The 19,491-nt window shown below is 55.0% G+C and overlaps 3 protein-coding genes across 22 annotated transcripts in view; 1 reads left to right on the top strand and 2 right to left on the bottom strand.

Moving 5' to 3' along the window:
- PLA2G15 (phospholipase A2 group XV) overlaps window positions 1-9,732 on the bottom strand; it is a 19,775-nt gene extending 10,043 nt beyond the window's left edge. For 3 of the 6 annotated variants that reach the window (XM_021094160.2, XM_084960104.1, XM_021094161.2), the window contains exon 1: window positions 1,839-2,023. In XM_021094160.2, the coding sequence (XP_020949819.1) occupies window positions 1,839-1,947 (109 nt within the window). In that variant the 5' untranslated portion in view covers window positions 1,948-2,023. Of the gene's footprint in view, window positions 1-1,838; window positions 2,024-8,123 lie in introns of those variants that run through there. The other 3 variants (XM_084960103.1, XM_084960105.1, XM_084960106.1) reach the window with 3 other exon arrangements.
- Window positions 9,733-16,845, top strand: ESRP2 (epithelial splicing regulatory protein 2). 6 transcript variants are annotated; one of them, XM_084960017.1, is made up of 15 exons: window positions 9,733-10,033; window positions 10,119-10,247; window positions 12,062-12,175; window positions 12,338-12,405; window positions 12,740-12,838; window positions 13,061-13,115; window positions 13,186-13,296; window positions 13,372-13,504; window positions 13,582-13,624; window positions 13,787-14,088; window positions 14,203-14,415; window positions 14,508-14,706; window positions 14,940-15,042; window positions 15,363-15,528; window positions 15,616-16,845. In XM_084960017.1, the coding sequence occupies exons 3-15, from the start codon at window positions 12,084-12,086 to the stop codon at window positions 15,703-15,705; spliced, it is 1,674 nt and encodes a 557-aa protein (XP_084816143.1). In that variant the 5' UTR covers window positions 9,733-10,033; window positions 10,119-10,247; window positions 12,062-12,083; the 3' UTR covers window positions 15,706-16,845. The 6 variants fall into 6 exon arrangements, with proteins under 6 accessions (XP_084816143.1, XP_020949793.1, XP_084816141.1 ...); XM_021094134.2 differs by having other exon boundaries at window positions 14,856-15,042; XM_084960015.1 differs by having other exon boundaries at window positions 12,291-12,405.
- Window positions 16,621-19,491, bottom strand: part of NFATC3 (nuclear factor of activated T cells 3) — a 140,581-nt gene continuing 137,710 nt past the window's right edge. For all 10 annotated transcript variants that reach the window (XR_014805694.1, XR_014805695.1, XM_021094126.2 and 7 more), the window contains one exon: window positions 16,621-19,491. Coding sequence is in view for 4 of the 10 variants with exons in the window: in XM_021094126.2 (XP_020949785.1) it covers window positions 19,370-19,491 (122 nt within the window). In the remaining 6 variants the exon portion in view is untranslated.

Below are 19,491 nucleotides of genomic sequence, written 5' to 3'. Positions count from 1 at the left end.
ACTTCCAGAGCCTCTTTACACCAAAAACTAGAATAGGAGGCATCCATGTGCATTTAACCTCACATAACACTGAGAATATCCTTATTATGTCTACTTTATAGATAAGGCGACTGAGGGTGAGAGGTGGAAATGGCTTGCTACAGTCCCTTCCCCTTGCCCAGGGTCTTCTGTACCCCTTCTCTGGCTTCTGCTTCCTCTCCCTTCAATCTGGGTCCCACCCATAGAGACCAGTCACCCTTGGATGCCAATCCTCTGATGGTCAAGGTCAGGTCGGTCCCTGCTCTGTGCCCAGGAAGAGCTTGTCTGCTGCCCACAATGGGGTTTCCCAGGATTAATGCCAATAGCCTCATACTCTGACGAGTTAGGCAGGTTAGGATTCCAGTTACTCTGAGCCTCTAGGTGAGGCCTGAGGCTCTTCTGCTGTGACCCAGGATAACCCAGAACTGAACGAATTAATGAGGTAAAAAGGCCTAGGACCAGTCCAGTCAGAGACCACACACTTCCCAATGCCACAGTGTTCATACTCAAAACTCCTTAGGTTCACATAAGGCTCCCTAAAGGCCCCCACGATAAAGTCCGGATGACCCATCCAGTCACGAGGCCCGCACAATCCACCCCTGCCCCCACTCCATTCCAGGCAGCCAGGACTGCTTAGTTCCCTCCCTCCGATATGCAGTTCCCTCTGCCTGGAGCTCTCTCTGGGCCTCAGCCCCAGCTGCGTACTCCAGGAAGCCTTCCCCGACTGGGTTGGTGGATTCTCTGTGTTTGCCTATCACAGACCTCAGCTCTCAGGATCATCCTGCCAGCTTAGGGGAAGCAGGACCAAATCTGCCCAGACCCTCTGGTGAACTTGGCATACCCCTGGAGCATTTCTTGGCCCAGAGCTCCTGGTGGGCGTGCCTGGGACTGCATGCCAACCCCACCCTCTGTGATCTGCATCATCCTCATTAAAACACTACAGTAGAAAGAGCATGGGGGGGGGGGGGTCATGCTGCAGCCGTTCAGTATGTAACGTATACCTCAGCATGCCTCTGCCTTCTAGAGTCCTGGCTGGTCACGGCCTGAATGAGGTACCCAAAGCCCTCAAGACAGAGGCCTCATCCATGTCCACACCCACCAGTAGGAAACACTGAGCGGCCTGGGCCAGGACCAAGGAGAACACAGGCAGGGGAGGTTGCCTAACCCCAACATAGCGTAGTCCAAGAAGGTGTGGCAGAAGTAAGGGTAGAGTATGACATCTGTTCACAGTCATTGTCTCAACTCCTACCTCTGTCTATGGCCACCCTCGGATACCCTTGAGCCTCTTCTCTCAGGCTCAGGGCCACACATTTGCTAAGTCAGGCGGAGCCCTCGTGGAAGGCTAGGAGAGGAATCCTTTCTCCAAAGAACTTCCTTTCAGTAATGCACTCTGAAACTTGTGGGGCTTGAAAGGCAAAGGGAGACCATCTTCTAGCCAGGCCCAAGTCAACGCTGAGGCTTCTGAGAGCCAACTCCGAAGCCACCCCACCTCCTTTGCGGGGCCAAAGGGCCTCGGTCTTTCCAGGTGAAAAATGGGGATGTTTGGGGCTGACATGTTTGGGAATAACGACTGAACTGACGCACAAATGCGCGGTAACCATCCCACTTATCCCTATATTCTACAGTGGAAGGTGACAAGAGTTTCACCACACCCGCGCCCAGCAAAGCGGGAAGCGGACGGACCGACCCAGGTGACAAGACAGTCATATCTTCCCCAATCCCATGCTTAGAGCAGATGCAGAACTGGAAGACAGCCTCGCCCGAGCCCCATCCAGCTGGACGCACGAACAAACGGACCCACGACTGGACGCGCGCCTTACCTAGCACCACCGGTGGGGGACGTCCGGCTGGGAGCGCCGGGTCTGTGAGCATCAGGAGGAACAGGAGGACACTCGGAAGCAGGGCGGCGCGGTAGGGGCAGAGACCCATAGCAGCGACTGCAGCTGCTGGTCTGAGGTGCGGATTCAGCTCTCGCGTCTCGTGCCTAGGCCCGGGCGGCGGCGACGCACTTAACCCCGCCGCTCACAGCCTTCACAGAGGCTGGGCCAATCAGGGCCCGCCTCCTGCAAATGGTCTGCCAATAGGGACTCGCTGCCTGGGCGTCCCTCCCAGTCAGAGCTCACCGCCCCGCCCCTGCTCATCCCGGGCCAACTCCCTTAACCGCGCTGCACGCCGAGTGCATCGATCGGCTGAGGCTCAGCCCGGTTTCCACTCATATTCCCAGCTGGTCGGACCCAGCTCGCCGCTGGACACCCCAAAGTCCACGCTGCGTAGCCCTCACCCCCGATTCCTGGCGCCTCCCTTACCAGGGATCTAGAATGCGCCGGGCCGAGCGGGTCCAATGCTCGCTGCTGCTGAGTGACCCGGATCAAATAAGAGGAAAAAGGGGATAAGTCATTCCCCGGCAACTAGTTCTGGAACTTGGGACCAGGAGCTGACCAGCAACCTTATGCATCTCCCAGGCTGGTTCTTTGCACTCTGCCCCAAGGGCATCTGGGTTCAGGCAACATTAGCCTGGTAAGCATTTCTCTTTCCAGTGAGAATTCAGTTCGCCTGTTTCGGGGTTTCATAAACACCACTTCGCCTTGACCAAGCAGTTCGCTGGCTGGGTTAAGCAAGAGTGAGCTTGAGGAGTTCCCGTCATGGCGCAGTGGTTAACGAATCCGACTAGGAACCATGAGGTTGCGGGTTCGGTCCCTGCCCTTGCTCAGTGGGTTAACGATCCGGCGTTGCCGTGAGCTGTGGTGCAGGTTGCAGACGTGGCTCGGATCCCGCGTTGCTGTGGCTCTGGCGTAGGCCGGTGGCTACAGCTCCGATTCGACCCCTAGCCTGGGAACCTCCATATGCCGCGGGAGCGGCCCAAGAAATAGCAACAACAACAACAACAAAAGACAAAAGACAAAAAAGACAAAAAAAAAAAAAAAAGAGTGAGCTTGAGCCTCAACCCAGTGCCATGGCCATCTGCAAGTTTCTACGAAAAGCAGGAGGGGTGGTGTTGGAATCTCATGCCCCAGGCCACTCCCACCCCATGCAAACTCATTCCAGAGAGGACACAGACTCTGCACATGGAATTGGGGTGAATAGAGTGGGCAAAAGACTTAACAGCCAGTAATACTCCAGTACCATACTTCATTCTGGAATAGAGAGACCAGCGTGTTTGGAGACTGGAGGTCTTGATCCTTCACATACCCTCTCTGGAGGGCCAGTAAACACCCTGGTTATGCCTGGCTGGTCCCAAGACTTCTGTCCTGCCCCTCCCTCCCTCCCTTCTTTTTTCCTCTTTATCCAGCCTCTCTGGAGTGACAGTCAATGAACATACTCACTGTCTTGGCCTGCCTCTCTTGTGTTCTTTTAGTGAAGCACATTGGTAATTGGGGTACCCTCCTCTCCTAAGGTCCAGCTATCTCTCACCTCAGACCCTGGCCCAGGGGATCCACCTTCTAAAACCACTGCCTCCCTCACCTTCAACCCAGGCCCCAGCAGAGGGCCAGTGTGAGAGAACCTAGAGGCCCTCCTGCCAGGGCAAGTGCTAAGTGGGGGTAGGATAAGAATCAGGACAATCTAGGCTGCCTTGGACTACAGCCACAGTCTGAATGTCTTCTCAGCCTAGCAGCCTCAGGTGACCACAGGCGCCTCGAAGTGTGGCCCTGTCCTTGGTTCCCTGGTGCCCACTCCCATAGTTCCTGCAGATGATAGGATTATGGCCATGGAGGGAGGGGGTGCCAAGGCCTGGTCAGCAATAACCTGTGCTGGCACTGTGGAGAGGGGGCAGCAGGTGAAGGTCTCCCCTTTTGACTATGACCCCACCATCTACATGATTATTCTGGCTACAGACCTGGGGTCATCCTGGACTCTAGATACCTCCTTGACTCTCAGACCCACAACTAGGTGGTCACCAGGTTTTGCCAACTCTACCCTCCCCAAACCAAACTACCCTCATCCATATAGTCTTTTGTCTTTTCAGGGCTGCACCCAAGGCATATGGAAGTTCCCAGGCTAGGGGTCAAATGGGAGCTATAACTGCCAGCCTACAGCTCACAGCAACACCGGATCCTTAACCCACTGAGCAAGGCCAGGGATCGAACCCACAACCTCATGGTTCCCTTGTTGGATTTTTTTCCGCTGCGCCATGACGGGAACTCCAGTGTCTTCCTTATTGATGTCCAATCTATGCCCTTATTCCTGTGGCACTAAAAATTAAATCAGGGAGTTCCTGTTGTGGCTCCATAGGAACAAATCTGACTAGCATCCATGAGGATGCAGGTTCAATCCCTGGCCTTGCTCAGCAGGTTAAGGATCTGGAATTGCCTGAGCTGTGGTATAGGTTGCAGACACGGCTTGGATTTGGCATTGCTGTGGCTGTGGCTTAGGCCAGCAGCTACAACTCCAATTTGACCCCTAGCCTGGGAACCTCCATGTGCCGTGAGTGCGGGCCTAAGGCCTAAAAGGAAGCAAAAAAAAAAAAAAAAAAAAAAATCAGGTCCCATCACTGTCCACCTAACCCACTCACAACCCTCCCATTGCATGCATCATATGCATCTCACTTACAGTGAGTGAGGGCCATGTAAGGTATTCTGGCTATTTCCCCCAACTTCTACTCTCCCTCTTCCCAGCTTTCTCATCTCCAGCCTCAACGCCTCCCTTGCTGCCTAGAACGGGACAACTTCATTCTCCCTCAGGACTTCTGTACTTGTTGCACTGAGACCACTCTGAAGACCCCAATTGTGGGGACTCAACTGAGCTCTGCAATTAGGTCTCAGCTCAGACATGACCACTGTCTTTGAAGCAGCCCCTGCCTAGCTCTCATTAAAATATAGCCGTTGGAAGAGCCAGCCCCTCCTCGGTCCTATGAACTGTCACCTCCTCAGTTACGAGTTACCACCAGCATAGTCCCTGGCACACAGCAGATGCTTAACAGATGTTGAATGAATGAATGATGAACCTCTTCCTTATAATGCTCCCTCTTTCCAGGATAAGGTCCTGGCGCCTGTCAGACCTAGAGAAGAAAATAAGGGACTGCGAGGGCCGCGGGGTTGGATGTGAGCTCTGGGAAAGACTGGGAAAAAGACAAAGTGTTACGGTGGAGTAGAACATTCTGGGTAAAGGCTAGAAGAGGGAGTAAATCATGAGACTGAAGAGCCAGGCCAGATGAGGTGTCTTCTTCAGGTGAGAATCTGTCCCTCCTGTGTAACCCGATACCCCCCCCCTTTTCCTTTTTGCTTTTTGAGGGCTGCACCCACAGCACATGGAAGTTCCTAGGCTAGGGGTTGAATCGGAGCTACAGCGGCCAGTCTACATCAATGCAGGATCCAAGCCGCGTCTGTGACCCACACCACAGCTCATGGCAACGCTGAAACCTCAACCCACTGAGTGAGGCCAGAGATTGAACCTGCAACCTCATGGTTACTAGCTGGATTCATTTCCACTGCACCACAACGGGAACTCTTGTAACCTGGCCCTTTGCAGCCCCTCTCCCTCGATAAAGCTCTAAGTTCCCCCGCCTGGACCAGGTGTGTGGCTGGGCTTGTGGGAACCCAATCAAGACTAGGGCCTCTGAGCTGGTTTGGTAGCCAGAGCTGAGCCTGTTTGGAGGCTAAATGAATCTTCTTAAAGCTCACAGCTCAGCAGGCTTCTATTCCTCTGCTGCCCGGCTTCCTGGAGTCCTGAGAAGCCAAACACTGACCCAATCATGACAGAATCCTGGGATAAGGGGCCCAGAACAATGCTTCTAACCTGGCCTAGACATCAAGGAAGGCTGCCTGGAGGATGAATTACTAGAGCTGTGTCTTGAAGGATAGATAGGAATTTGCCAGGAAAATAAAAGGATGAGTAATTAGATGGGTGCTCCACGCAGGGAGCTTAGCATGTGCAGCAGTCTGGAGACCTGAAAGATCACAGCAGTGTATCTGGAGTACGCAGGGAGTGAAAATGGTGCAGGGCCCTGAAATCTAAGCTTAAAACCTTGGCCTTTGTACAGAGAGCTAGGAGCCTCGAGAGAAGACCCTCAAGTGGGAGGTTAGTGTCCTTGGGGTGGGGCGGTGCCAAGGGCTTCCCCTTTCACCCAAAGACCTGGAGCATCCCTCCAGGGTCAAGCCCTCTAGTGCCAGCTCCTCCTTGACCAGCAACACCTGGTTCCAGACTACAGAGTCAGCGCGCCCTCTGGTGGGTACTCAGCGGCTATTTCGAGGCAAAAGCAAGGGAGGTGGGAACTCCAATGCACTTGCTCCCCTGGGGGCCTGGGAGGTAAGGAAGGGTTGCAGCTGCCCCCACTGGTGGCTTCTGGCCGCTGAGGGTGGGGATGGGCCTGGGCCGACAAGTGTGGATCGCTGCGATGGATCCCAAGCAAGCACCCAGCGGTGAATCCTCCTCCACAGAGAAATATCTCCCAGGAGGGAGAGATATTTTACACCACTCTTACAGGCCTTGGAGGTCTGAGAGAATAGCCACACTCCCCAGGTGAGGAACCTCACCCTGTATCTGCCTGGACCTTCAGGTACCTGCAGCTACAATGCCTGCTGTCTTAGTGGCAGGCCTCCAAGGGATTTCGCTAGCTTTTGGGCAAGTTGGCGGGACCACGTTCCTTTTTCCCAAAATACCCAGAGTACTGTTTTGGAAAGGAATCTGGCTGTGTTGTTGGAGCCATGGTGACGCCTGTTGCATAGTCTCTCCTATTCCTTCATTTGGTATCCATGAACACTAGCTAGTAGCAGGGTGGGGATAGGGGATATTTATCAGCGAAATACAGAAATCTCAAACTACAATGGGGACCCCTGCTACAGAGGGAGATAGCCTTGAGAGGAGAAAATTTGGAGGAACAGTGATTAACTAGGGCAAGGGCGAGTTGGGAGGGGAGGAAAAGGCACAAATGAGAGTCTAGTGCGAAGGTCCTGGTGGCCCCAGGGAAGGTTACTATTGATGGAATATTGGAAGTGCACTTAGTCAACCATTCTGGCCACACCCGAGGCAAGAGGAATTTTCCTGGCCAGGGATCCAACCAGTGCCACTGCTGTGACAATACTTAACTTGCTGAGCCCCAGGGGAACTCCCGTCATTCATTTGTGAGCTACTACTGTGTGCCAGGCAGGCCCAGTGATTCCTCTGGGGATGAGCTTTTCTCTAGGATCTGATATCCTTGCGAGTGGGTGGGTGGTGGGGTAGGGAGGCAATAAGTGATTTACTGTAGTAGCAGAAAGAAGATGTGAGAGCCAGTAGGGGAACAGGAGTGTGGGTTGCTTTGTAATAATGGCTTGATCTAGGAGGACCCATTTGAAGATTAGGTAAGGGAGCACAGCAACACAGGGGCCTAATTTTTTTTTTTTTTTTTTTTTCCTTTTTAGGCCTGCACCTGCAGCATATGGAGGTTCCCAGGCTAAGGGGCAATTCGGAGCTGTAGCTGCCAGCCTATGCCACAGCCACGGCAACGCAGGTTCAAAGCTGCCTCTGCAACCTACACCACAGTTCACCACAACACCGGATCCTTAACCTGCTAAGCAGGCCAGGGGTCGAACTTGCAACCTCATGGTTCCTAGTCTGATTCCCACTCCACCACGACAGGAATTCCCTAATGTTATTTTAATGAATTTGAATTTCGTTTTTCAAAGAGTCCAAACATGGGTTATGGTTATTGCCATGTGGGTGGGGGTGGTCAGACAGGTATACGGGGGTTTGGGGGAGCCGAAACCCCCCACACTTGGGTTCATTACCCCGCAGGGACCTGTACATGCATGTATGCATCTCCAATGGAAATGCGTTCAGGACTGTCCGAAGTGCCAAGAGGTCACCTCAAGGGGGAGGCTTCCTCATTGAGACCCGCGCTGGAGGAAGAATAGCCTAACGCGAAGGTCTAGAGGTTGAATGGATAGGGGTCGCCAGAAAGGGCGAGACTGAGATCAGGTAGCAGCTGGATGGCCCAGCAAGGGCGCCAGGGCTCTGTCCTCTAGGAGGAGAACCCAGACTGGAGCCTAACCTGGGGCGATGTACGCCAGGGAAGTTTTAGGAGAGGCTGGGGTGCTTTTGGGGTGGAATTAGCTGCAAGGGCAGAGCCTGAAGGAAGGCCGACTCAGCCGGGCACACGTGCGCTCCAGGATTGGGTGGAGGGAACTTACCTCGCTGTTGCGCGGACCACAGAACAAATATTTGACATTCCAGGTTTATCTAGAGGAGGGCGGAGCCCGAAGAGCGACATGTCCTCCTCCCTCCGGTCCTGATTGGCTTAGCGCTTCGCGGGGGTGGGGTTAAGTGTGCAGGCGCCGGGTAGCAGTCTCGCGTAGGGCAGTAAAGCGCAGACACTCGCGTACATCCCAGGGGGAAGTGCTTGTTGCCCAAAGCCGCTGGAAGACCCGTCTACTTCCCTCTCCCTCTTGGCCGCCGTGTCCCAGCGCGAGTCATTACCCTCCCAGACGCCTCAGTCTCTTATCCGTCAAATGGGGACGCGATGCAGTGTGAATTAGTGGACAAAGCCTCGTAGGCGCCCCCTCTACGCTGGGCTCCTTCGCTCTCTCAGTGGTCCGAAGGTCTGGACGCAGCGCCCAGTTTCTCCGAAAGAGTGAGGTGTGGCTCTCGCCCCAGCTTCCGCTGGGGCTTGGCAACCCTCCCTATGTGTCTGCTTCTGCTGGGCTGGAGTCCCTCCTACCCGCTGGATTCATCTTCAGTTTCTGAGTCGCATAAATGGGAGAACCGGGGGAAGTCCGGAGCGGCCTGGAGACTCAACCATAAAGGAGCCTCAGCAAGCCTGACTGGGCGAAAGGGTGCTGGGAGCCCTCCACAGGAACTGTCCGGAGGAGAGAAGAGATGGAGGATCTGCAGCCCCTTTGCGCACAATGCGCTTTTGCCGCTGCCCCCCCCCCCCCGCCCCAGCACGCTCATATCTCCAGGCAACAGGCCTGTGGTCAAGGGGGAAGGCGGCAGGTCGCAGTCCTCACCTGGGGTAGGAGTGAGGCTTCTGGTCGGGAGCTTCTGGTTCAGTGCCGTCTGGGGTGCCGCTCTTGGGAGCTGGGGCCGAGGTGGTGGGAACGCGCTTCTTTCTTCCCCAGCACCGAGGCCTGCTCACCTCCAACCATGCTTTGGCACCGTGGGCCCTTCCTGAAGCCAGGCTAAGGCCCAGCCTTTGCACCTGTAGGGACAAGCCCTGACTACTGATCCCAAGGGTTCCTTGGTGCTCTCTGACACCCTTCCCTCCCCCTCAATCGACCTATGGTGATCCCCCTACAAGCCTTTGGGTGATGCCCGGTAATTTTCACCACTCCTTGTGACCATGGGTGACTTCTACTACCCGTCCAGACCAGCCGTCATGACTCCCTCAGCCTCTACGCTGCCTCCTGGTGATTTTCACTACTCCTAACGGACTGAAGAAGGTCCTTGGTTTTGCACTTCCCTTGGCGAAGGCCTCCTGGTGGAGGAGTGAGGAGGAAGCCTCGTGGGAGCGGAGTGTGGAGTCGCCCCGTTAGTCAGGCAGGTTCTGCTAAGGGGAGTGGGAGTCCGGGTTCTGAGAATTAGCCCAGGCCAGGCCTGTGAGCACGCGCGTCCAGGGCTAGGTTCTAGTGGCCCTCCCCCACGGTTCCGGGGGCCGCCCTCGGGTCACGTGGCCCGCAGGGCCGACAGGTATCTCGCCCAGAGAGGGCGGGGGCCGGTAGCCGCCCCGCCCCGCCGGGCGCTGCGGGCGGGTCTCAGCAGCGCCCACAGCGCCAGCCGGGCCGCAGGTGCCGCCCCCAACACACCGTGTCCCGCCCAAGCCGATCCGCGTCTGCCGTCTGTCGGTGCGTGCGTGAGCTTCGTCGGTCCGCGTGTGTCTGGCCGAGCGCCCCCTTCCTCTGCGGCCATGACTCCGCCGCCACCCCAGCCACCGCCCCCAGGCCCGAACCCCACAGCAGACTCCGCTGCCGACCCCCGACCCGGGCCTGGACCCCTAGTCGTACTGTTCGGGGCTACGGCCGGTGCGCTGGGGCCAGACCTGGGCTCTGATGAGACCGACTTAATCCTCCTAGTCTGGCAAGTGGTGGAGCCGCGGAGCCGCCAGGTAGGGTGGAAAGGGGACGGTGAGGTCTCCAGGGAGCTTCAGGATCCGAGGGACGCAGTTGCTAATAGGTTTTCCTCGCTCTCAGGTGGGGACATTACATAAATCACTGGTTCGCGCCGAGGCGGCCGCACTGAGCCCGCAGTGCCGCGAGGCGAGCGGCCTGAGCGCCGACAGCCTGGCGCGGGCCGAGCCGCTGGACAAGGTGCTGCAGCAGGTGAGCGGCGGGGCTGGGGTGAATGGAGGCACCGCCGGGCCGCAGGGACATTTCTCGGCGGGAGAGGCGGCAGGAGGCGAGGCCTGGCGCGCCACAACCAACTGGCCGGGGCGGTAGGACGGGTTCCTGTTGTTTGAAACTTTCAGCGACTCCCGCGTGTGCGTGTGTCCGCGTGTGCGGGCCATTCCTGGGGGCGGGGGTGGGGGGGGGCGTCTTTACAGCGATCCACTCCTACTGAGGGGGTGGAGATGGAGGCTGTGAGACCCCTCCCAGAGTCCCCGGCCTGCTGGGGAGCTAAACTGAGGCGCCTCTGGGAACCTGCCTGGCCGGGTCTCCCAGCCCAGCGGCCGGAAGCTGAAAGGGCCGAGGGGCCCAGACTTGGCCATAGGTCACGGTCCCTGCCGCTTGCGTCCTTGTGACCCACCCACCCGCCTGGGAGACGCTGGAGCGGGGGTGTAGGGCGGTGTCTGCCTCAGAGGCAGACGCCGCTAGGTGTAAGCTGCTCGTCCAGGCCTGTCCCGGCCGGCTGGCCAGGCGTGGGCGCTGTCCGGACCCCGCCTGGAGGTTACCTGCGTCTTGAGTGCAAAGGCCTGGGGTGCCTCCCGGCTCTGGCTTAAATGGGAGGCGGCTCCCATTGCTGTTTTTTTTATCTTCACTACTGAGCTCACCCTGTGCCTGACTCTTGAGTGAGTGAAAGTGCTTTACACAAATTCTTTTTTTTTTTTTTTTTTTTTTTTTTTTTTTTTTTTTTGTCTTTTTGTCTTTAGTTGTTGTTGTTCTTGTTGTTGCTATTTCTTGGGCCGCTCTCGCGGCATATGGAGGTTCCCAGGCTAGGGGTCGAATCGGAGCTGTAGCCACCGGCCTACGCCAGAGCCACAGCAACGCAGGATCCGAGCCGCGTCTGCAACCTACACCACAGCTCACGGCAACGCCGGATCGTTAACCCACTGAGCAAGGGCAGGGACCGAACCCGCAACCTCATGGTTCCTAGTCGGATTCGTTAACCACTGCGCCACGACGGGAACTCCCCTACACAAATTCTTTAATCTTCCAACAACTTTGGTGGTTCCTGAAGAGGAAACAGGATTAAGATGTTGAACCTGAGTTGGCTCCAGAAGGACTCCCAAGCTAGACCCCACTTAGTGCTGGGTCGCCTTGCTCTGTTGAGCCTTAGCTTGTAAAGTTGGGGCTGGGGGAGGGTCTTGGGCCTGTGGTTAGTGCTTATACTTGTTCTCCAGCAGGGATAGAGGATGGGGGAGGGGCTGGGCAGCTTCCCGCCCCCTTTGTGAGCAAACAGCTCAGTGCAGAACGGTCGATAGGGTCTGGGTCAAAGCTCATGCTACCCCTAGAGTCCAGGTGTCTAGCTCTGTCCTTGAGTTTCTCTGCCCCTCGACTGGTCAAACCTAGGGGCGGGGCTGCCGTTGACCATGAGCAGGCTGTGCCTGGGGTAGGACTGGGCCACCCCCACCTGTCTGAGGGTGGTGCCTGGTCAGGGACAGGTTTAACCTGCTTTACCCCTCCCCTTCCCACCTGCTTGTCCCACTCCACCAGGTGTTTACTCTGGCCCCACTCCAGACTCCTGGAGTGTATGTGATGGGGGCTCAGGTGATATGTGACTGCCCCCATTTGGCCTGGAGAAGGTGACAGTGGACTGGGGGAGAAGGAGGACACAGAGCCAGCCCAACAGGCGTGGCCATCTCCTCCCCAGGCAGGGTAGGGCTGAACATCTGGCTGAACCAGCTTTGCAAGCCTGCGCCCTCCCTCCCCGTGCCCGCCTAGCTGTGAGTCTGTCTCGCTCTCTTCCTTATTCCCAGTTCTCACAGCTGGTGAGCGGGGATGTGGCTCTGCTGGGCGGGGGCCCCTACATGCTCTGCACTGATGGACAGCAGCTGCTACGACAAGTCCTGCACCCTGAGGCCTCCAGGAAGGTATGCCAACAAGGAGGGCACAACAAGGAGTAGGGTTCCCAGGATCCCCACTGTCACAGATGTGGGCAGGGCCTCTCAGTTCCCCCCTTTCATCCCCATTCCCATGTGCCCCCAGAACCTGGTGCTCCCCGACACCTTCTTCTCCTTCTACGACCTCCGCAGAGAGTTCCACATGCAGCACCCGAGCACCCGCCCTGCGAGGGACCTCACCGTGGCCACCATGGCACAGGGTATTTGTGATTCAGCAGGGTTAGGGTAGAGGGTGGCTGCAGGCTGAATGTGTCTGAATATGTGCGTGCTGGTGGGTTCTGTGGACACATGCACATCTACAATACCAGCTGAGCCCCTCAGTGCAAGTCTCTTTGTGCTGGGGCGCGTTTGGAATGTGAGCATATATCTACTTATGTCTGGGCTGGGGACCCATAGGGCATATATGATCTGGGCCAAGGCAAGTATGCTTGCTGGAAGTCTGCATGTTTCTCTGTAGGGGACTTGAACCTCGGTGGGACATGCTGGTTGCCCTCTCATGCTGGGATTTCCTCATTGTTATTTCTCTGCTCATAGACTTGGGGCTGGAGACAGATGCCACAGAGGACGATTTTGGGGTGTGGGAGGTGAAGACAATGGTAGCTGTCATCCTCCATCTGCTTGAAGGGCCCAGTGGTAAGGTTCCCTTCACCACCTTTCACTTCTCAGGGCTGGGTGAATGCCTGCCTATTACTGCCTCAAAGTTCCCCTCCCCTTTTGTTAGCTTCCCTGAGAGACCACAAGGTGAAAGCCCCTTTGTCACCTCCTCATCCCCATCAACTGTCCTCTTTTTGCAGAGCTTGGTGGGGAGACCCCCCTCCACCAGACCCTACTGACCCCCATGCCATCTCCTCTCAGGTCAATTGTTTTTGAAGCCCGAAGTGGTAAAGCAGAAATATGAGACAGGGCCTTGGTGAGTGTGGGGGCAGGGTGTGGGGGGGTGACAAGAGCTGGACAGCTCTGACTGTGCCCTGCCTCCACAGTAACAAGGCCGATGTGGTGGACAGTGAGACTGTGGTTCGAGCCCGTGGGCTGCCCTGGCAGTCATCAGACCAGGATGTGGCCAGATTCTTCAAAGGACTCAATATTGCCAGGTGGGTACCACAGGATGGGTGGGCCCAGGAGGGCAGACCTACCCAGGAGGCACTAACACAGCACTGGCTCCGCAGGGGTGGTGTAGCCCTGTGCCTCAACGCTCAGGGCCGCAGAAACGGTGAGGCTCTCATCCGCTTTGTGGACAGCGAGCAGCGGGACCTAGCGCTGCAGAGACACAAGCACCACATGGGTGTCCGCTATATCGAGGTGGGGCTCTGGGCTTGGGAGCGGAGCAGGGCAGAGTCAAGGCCAGGCAGGAATGAAATCCACGGGCTGTTTGACAGGTATATAAAGCAACAGGAGAGGAGTTTGTAAAGATTGCAGGGGGTGAGTATGCTCCCAAGAGCGCCTGGCTCCCCCAGATCTTGATCCATGTCCTGCTTCCCCAGTGCCCCTCGCCCTTCTGCTCCCCCATGTACCAGGTGTGGGTGGGTATTTGGAAGGGCACAAATGAAGTCAGTAGGTGACTCCCACTCCCACCCCACCAAGGCACATCACTAGAGGTGGCTCGTTTCCTGTCACGGGAAGACCAAGTGATCCTGCGGCTGCGGGGACTGCCCTTCTCGGCTGGGCCAGCAGACGTGCTAGGCTTCCTAGGGCCAGAGTGCCCAGTGACTGGGGGTGCCGATGGGCTGCTTTTTGTGCGCCACCCTGACGGCCGACCCACTGGTGATGCCTTTGCACTCTTTGCCTGTGAGGAGCTGGCACAGGCTGCACTACGCAGGCATAAAGGCATGCTGGGTAAGCGATACATTGAACTCTTCCGGAGCACTGCAGCCGAGGTGCAGCAGGTGAGCCACCCAGGGCTCCCTTTACCCCGTGTGCTTCTCCAGGGTGCCCCTTGTTGCCCCTCCTTGGCCCTGCCCTCCTTGGCCTAACGGGCCTGTTGCTGCCTTCCTTACTAGGTCCTGAACCGCTACGCCTCCAGCCCACTCCTTCCCACACTGACTGCTCCACTGCTGCCCATCCCCTTCCCGCTGGCAGCTGGGACTGGGAGAGACTGTGTACGCCTTCGAGGCCTGCCCTACACAGCCACCATTGAAGACATCCTGAGTTTTCTGGGGGAGGCAGCGGCTGACATTCGGCCCCACGGTGTGCACATGGTACTCAACCAGCAGGTAAAGCTACTGTCAGGGGTGGGGAGGGCACGTGTGGTTGGGAGTGAGGCATCCTTGCACAGGACGGACTGCTTATAAGATGGCGTGCACAGGGCCGGCCTTCGGGTGATGCCTTCATCCAGATGATATCAGCAGAGCGGGCCCTTGCTGCTGCTCAGCGTTGCCATAAGAAAGCAATGAAGGAACGCTATGTGGAGGTGGTGCCCTGCTCCACGGAGGAGATGAGCCGTGTTCTGATGGGGGGCACGTTGGGCCGCAGTGGCATGTCGCCTCCACCCTGCAAGCTGCCCTGTGAGCATCCCAGGGGCTGGGGGAGGAGGAGGCACGTGGGGGCTGGGCAGTTATAACCCTCACTTTCTACACTGGGGACTCCTTTCTGGCTGCCTCACCCAGGGCAGTGCTGGGCTCCCTGCAGATGTGCTCTCTACTTCTGCCTCTAGGCCTCTCACCGCCTGCCTACGCCACCTTCCAGGCCACCCCAACACTCATTCCCACTGAGACAGCAGCTCTGTATCCCTCTTCAGCGCTGCTCTCGGCTGCCAGGGTGCCCGCCACCCCCACCCCAGTTGCCTACTACCCAGGGCCAGCCACTCAACTCTACATGAACTACACAGCTTACTACCCCAGGTACCCTGCTGCTGCTAAGAGAACTTCCTAGTCTTACTTCTTTGTCCTAGTTTGGGGGAGGGTTGCGATCCCCTTCCTGGGCCAGATAACTCAAGGTCTGCTGGAACTTTGACCTGACTCTGAGACAACAAGGGAGTGACAGGTGTGGGCTACCTGATGCCACCTACAAATGAGAACAGAGAGGACTCTGTAGAGGCAGAGCTTTTAGGGAGGAGACAATGAACCAAGTACAAGGCAGGGGCCAGGGAATGGGCAGGGAGGTCTTGGTCTAGGGCCCTCGGTGGCACTGCACTACTGAACCTCTGCCTCTCCCACCCTAGCCCCCCAGTCTCCCCAACCACTGTGGGCTACCTCACCACACCCCCTGCTGCCCTGGCCTCTGCTCCCACTTCAGTGTTGTCCCAGCCAGGAGCCCTGGTCCGTATGCAGGGTGTCCCATACACAGCTGGCATGAAGGATCTGCTCAGTGTCTTCCAGGCCTACCAGGTGAGGTGTGGCAGGGGAGGGGGTGGCTTGGGAGCCTGGCTCAGCCTGGAGCAGCTCCCTGACCTAAATTTCTTGTCACTTCTACAGCTAGCTCCCGATGACTACACCAGTCTGATGCCTGTTGGTGACCCATCTCGCACTATGCTACAGGCTCCCAAAGAATGGGTGTGTTTATAGGTGAGGGAGCCAGGAGGTAAGAGCTGGCTGATGTCCTCAGCTAACAGGTCTCTCCTGCATCCAGAGAACCAGAACCCTCAACCCAGTGGCTTCTCTCTGGCTTGTCAAAATTCTCAGAAGGCACCCAGAGGAGTTCAAGCCTCGGCTCCATCCCCCACCTACTGCTCTGCCTGTTCACCCCAAAGATGATGGCTGGACCCTGCATGCAGGGCTGGGGGTGAAATGGCATTACCCTGCCCCCAGTGGTCTGATCTGGGCCTCTTAAGTAGCACTCGAAGAGCCTTTGGTCTATTCTGGCCATGGCCCATACCTACAGATTTTGTAGGGCTAAGATCCACAGCAGGCTTGCTTTTAAAAACGTGAGCACTGGTGCCTTCAACATATGATTCCAGGGAGCTTCTAAGTAAAGATCCCAACGTTCTACCTTCCCCTTCTGGTGGGGGTCAGGGAGGCAGAGAGTGCTGGCCTCAGCCCCCAGGATACTTGGACCTCAGTGGCCACACTGTGTCAGGGGTGGTCCCACCTAAGGATGTTTGCACAGGAATATCAGATGGGAAAATCACAGCCTGTTTGGATGGACTGTACTGCCGTATCCTCAGAGGACACTAGGGGGCAAGAGGCCCTCACAGAAAAACTCAGGCTTGACTTTTAAAAGGGACTTTCTGCCCACTTTTCATGCACACCTTGGGCAGGCCAGTCGTCCTGAACTCAGCAGACACCTTGGAATGTCCTTTGCGCCCATTCAAGGGTGCAGAACTGAAGCTTCAGAAGGAATTTGGAACTCTACCCTCTTCTCCGTAAAATAAACAAAGGTTCCTAACCAAGTGGACTTTTTAAAAGCCAAAGTGCCCTTCACTTTGGCTCAGACTGAGGGGCACCAGCCCCAAACAGGAAAACTCAGGCAGATTTCAAGGAGACTGTTGACCTATCACCATTTATTATTTCAGCACTGTAACTGAGGAGCCTGAATTGCTGGCTCTTCTTCCCTTTGCATTTGTGTAAGGAGCACTGTACTCCTATAAAAGGTTTTAAGATACAAAATGTACAAGAAAACAACAATCTCAAGTGCCGTAAACATAACTGAGAACCAGTTCCTTAACTGACCCGTTTTATAAAATACAAGGTTTCAACTTGAGCCCATCTGAGCCTTACAGATGACCATCTCTTCTGAGATTCAAAAAACAGGGCTTCACAGCCAGGCCAAGTGAAGCTCTGGTGATAGTGGCCAGCCCTGGGCAGGGATGGGTTGCACCCTGGGCATCAGCACCATGCGCAAACCCAAAGATATCTGTTCCTTTAAAAGCTGCTTCCAGCCATGTTTCTCTTGCATTGCCATTAAGCAAAAGGCTTCTCATCCCATTTCTCAACCCAAGATCTAGCATGGGTTGGAGGGGGAAGGGGTAGGTGCTAGCACATGCCCAGTTGCTCAGTGCTGCTACTAGAAATCAATTTGCAGAGTCCAATGGATGTGTGCTTTAACACCACAATGCTGCACAAAAATTAAAATCTCTTATCTACAAAGCCAAAAAATACTGACTCTTACACCAAAGCTTTTTTAAAGCTGATACAAAACTGCTTACATAGTATACAAAGCTCTATTTTAAAATTTAACTTTTATTTTAAATAGGAAAGCATTTCTAGTGCTACAGGCATCAAGGTATTTAAAAGGCATCAAAATTTGGTGCATAGCAACTCTGGATCATAGAGGCTTTTATTCTTGAGGGCAGCAGAGCAACCCCCAAAGGGTCTTGCAAGGGGAGCTCTTGCAAGAACCCCATGTGAGGCAGCTACACCAGGGGCAAGAGGGTGGAGGTGAAGTCTGGCCAACTCTCTGGAACTTCATCTCAGGGGCTAGTCCCCCACAACCCCTCCAAAGGAAGCTCTGGGCTCCCAACCACAGGCCCCAAAGCAAATCTCACTATTCACACTCCATGACACAAAACTCACTTCCAAAGAAAATATGAAAACACCAGGCTCCAAGAGGGACTAGAGTGATCTGGATAGGCAATTTTTCCTAACTAGTTTTAGGGGAGAATCTAAAACATCCTGTTTATATTTTTTTAAAGACCATACTTCCTCTTCCTGGGTCAACAGCTGCTAACTGGCTAATCAGAGGTGGTGGGCAATGAGCTGACGCCCTCCACTGGCCTCAGCAGAGTACTGGCATCTAGGACCCACAATCCCCTGCAATAAGAGCATCAAGACTTTGACCAGCTCAGCACACTGTCTCATATAGGCACTCAAAAAATTTGCTTCCTGAATAAAAGTAGAACATTTTATGTGAAAACATACTGCAAACTTCAGGGGCTCTGAAACAGGCCCAAAGCCTTGGAACGAGAAGCTAATTCTATTAAGGGGAGGTCTGAGGGCAGGGTTTGAAAAGAGCACCCAAATCGGGCAGCTCCTTTGGTAGACAGCAGGCTGGAGATTCTTGCTGGCCCCTCCTTGGGCACCAGTCTCACCAGCAGCAGCACCAGGGCATCTTTGGTATGGAGGGTCAGGTTTATGATGCTATATAATTTCTAAATCTGCCTCAAGGCCTTTTGGAAAAAGGCTGTTTTTTAGGCCATGCAGATGGGACAGGGTAGGCCAGAACCATTTTAGGCTGTAAACGGAAGGAAAAGTCTTCTATGCCGGTGTGAATCTTAAAAGCTTCCTATCTGGAGTCCTGCATATTCTCTGCTCCTGTATTGAAGCATAGCTCATTTGTGCTTAGCTTCTGACACAGCCTGGCCTCTAGAGATAAGCTAGAACCAGCAAAACTGCCTAAACCATCATAAGATTGTGGCAGCCAAATGCTGATGCTCCCACTTGGGAAAGGTCTGGGAGCAAAGGACACAAAATGGAACAGTACTCCACAGCCTACCTGTTTGTAGGATGGCAGGAAATTAAAGCTACCAAGCTAAAAAAAAAACCCACCTTTCCAAGTTGCCTTACGCATAGTTAGTTATCTTACCCAAGGCCCTGAGGGAAAAAGCAATTTCAACATGGAGACAGTATGGAGAGATTGCAGGAAGATTACCTAGAAAGTTACAAAAAGGCTATGCTCTGGAATGTTTCTATTCCAATACCTATGATTGGAATGGTCTCTTCTCATTTTATCTAACAGTTTACTTTTATAAAGAGGTATGAGCTACATTTGGCTTTACTTCCTATGAATCTATGAAAGGCTTCAGGATACATGCTGAGTTTCTGAGGCATAGGTGTGGGCTTGGGAGAATTTTTTTCTTTCATGTTTGCCTCCGGAAGGTTTTATCAAAAGTTTCTACTTTAAAAATATCATCAAAGCTAAAGAGTCCTTCAAATGACCATTACGCAGTACAAATCACCAATCCTAGCTAAGCAACCAGGTCACCTGCAAAAGCAGCACCTCTGAAATGGAGAGCCTGCTGCATTCACACTCAAAGCACCCATCATATAAAAGTATCCTATTTAAATATAAAAAGCAAAGCTCATTTCCCCAAAGCTCTAACAGCCTGTGCTGCTCCTGCTCTTTTACAAAATCTACCCAAGGCCTGAGTTGGAGGAATGCTGCTTTCCCCACATACGGTGATCCCAACTCCTGGCTCCATCGTGAAGGTCACAGAGTTGGAAACCCAAGGTCCAAGGAGAGAAACATGCTGAGAAGCACACGGTGGTAGACATGAGGCTGCAAGGAGCATTGTCAGAGCCCATCGGATCTTCCTAAATCCAGGGAATCAGGACCTGGGAGGGGAGCCTGCCTGCTCGCCCCTGTTCCTTGGGAAACTGAAATCTGGGACATGTCTCTCCCAATTATCTCGTTCA

This window comes from Sus scrofa, chromosome 6 (assembly GCF_054392235.1).
Source record: "Sus scrofa isolate SSC_HxYL_T2T_F1_AM1 chromosome 6, Sscrofa_HxYL_maternal_Yorkshire_Landrace_v2.0, whole genome shotgun sequence".
Lineage (NCBI taxonomy): Eukaryota > Metazoa > Chordata > Mammalia > Artiodactyla > Suidae > Sus > Sus scrofa.
This window is presented reverse-complemented; position numbering and strand designations above follow the sequence as displayed.

What these genes read in the sequence shown, in the direction of transcription:
- ESRP2 (XM_021094132.2), top strand. Translation starts at nt 9,836, where the DNA reads ATGACTCCGCCGCCACCCCAGCCACCGCCCCCAGGCCCGAACCCCACA. An exon ending in CGTGGCCACCATGGCACAGG is followed by an intron (nt 12,406 to 12,739) that starts GTATTTGTGATT and finishes CTCTGCTCATAG; the next exon opens with ACTTGGGGCTGGAGACAGAT. An exon ending in CTGCAGCCGAGGTGCAGCAG is followed by an intron (nt 14,089 to 14,202) that starts GTGAGCCACCCA and finishes CTTCCTTACTAG; the next exon opens with GTCCTGAACCGCTACGCCTC.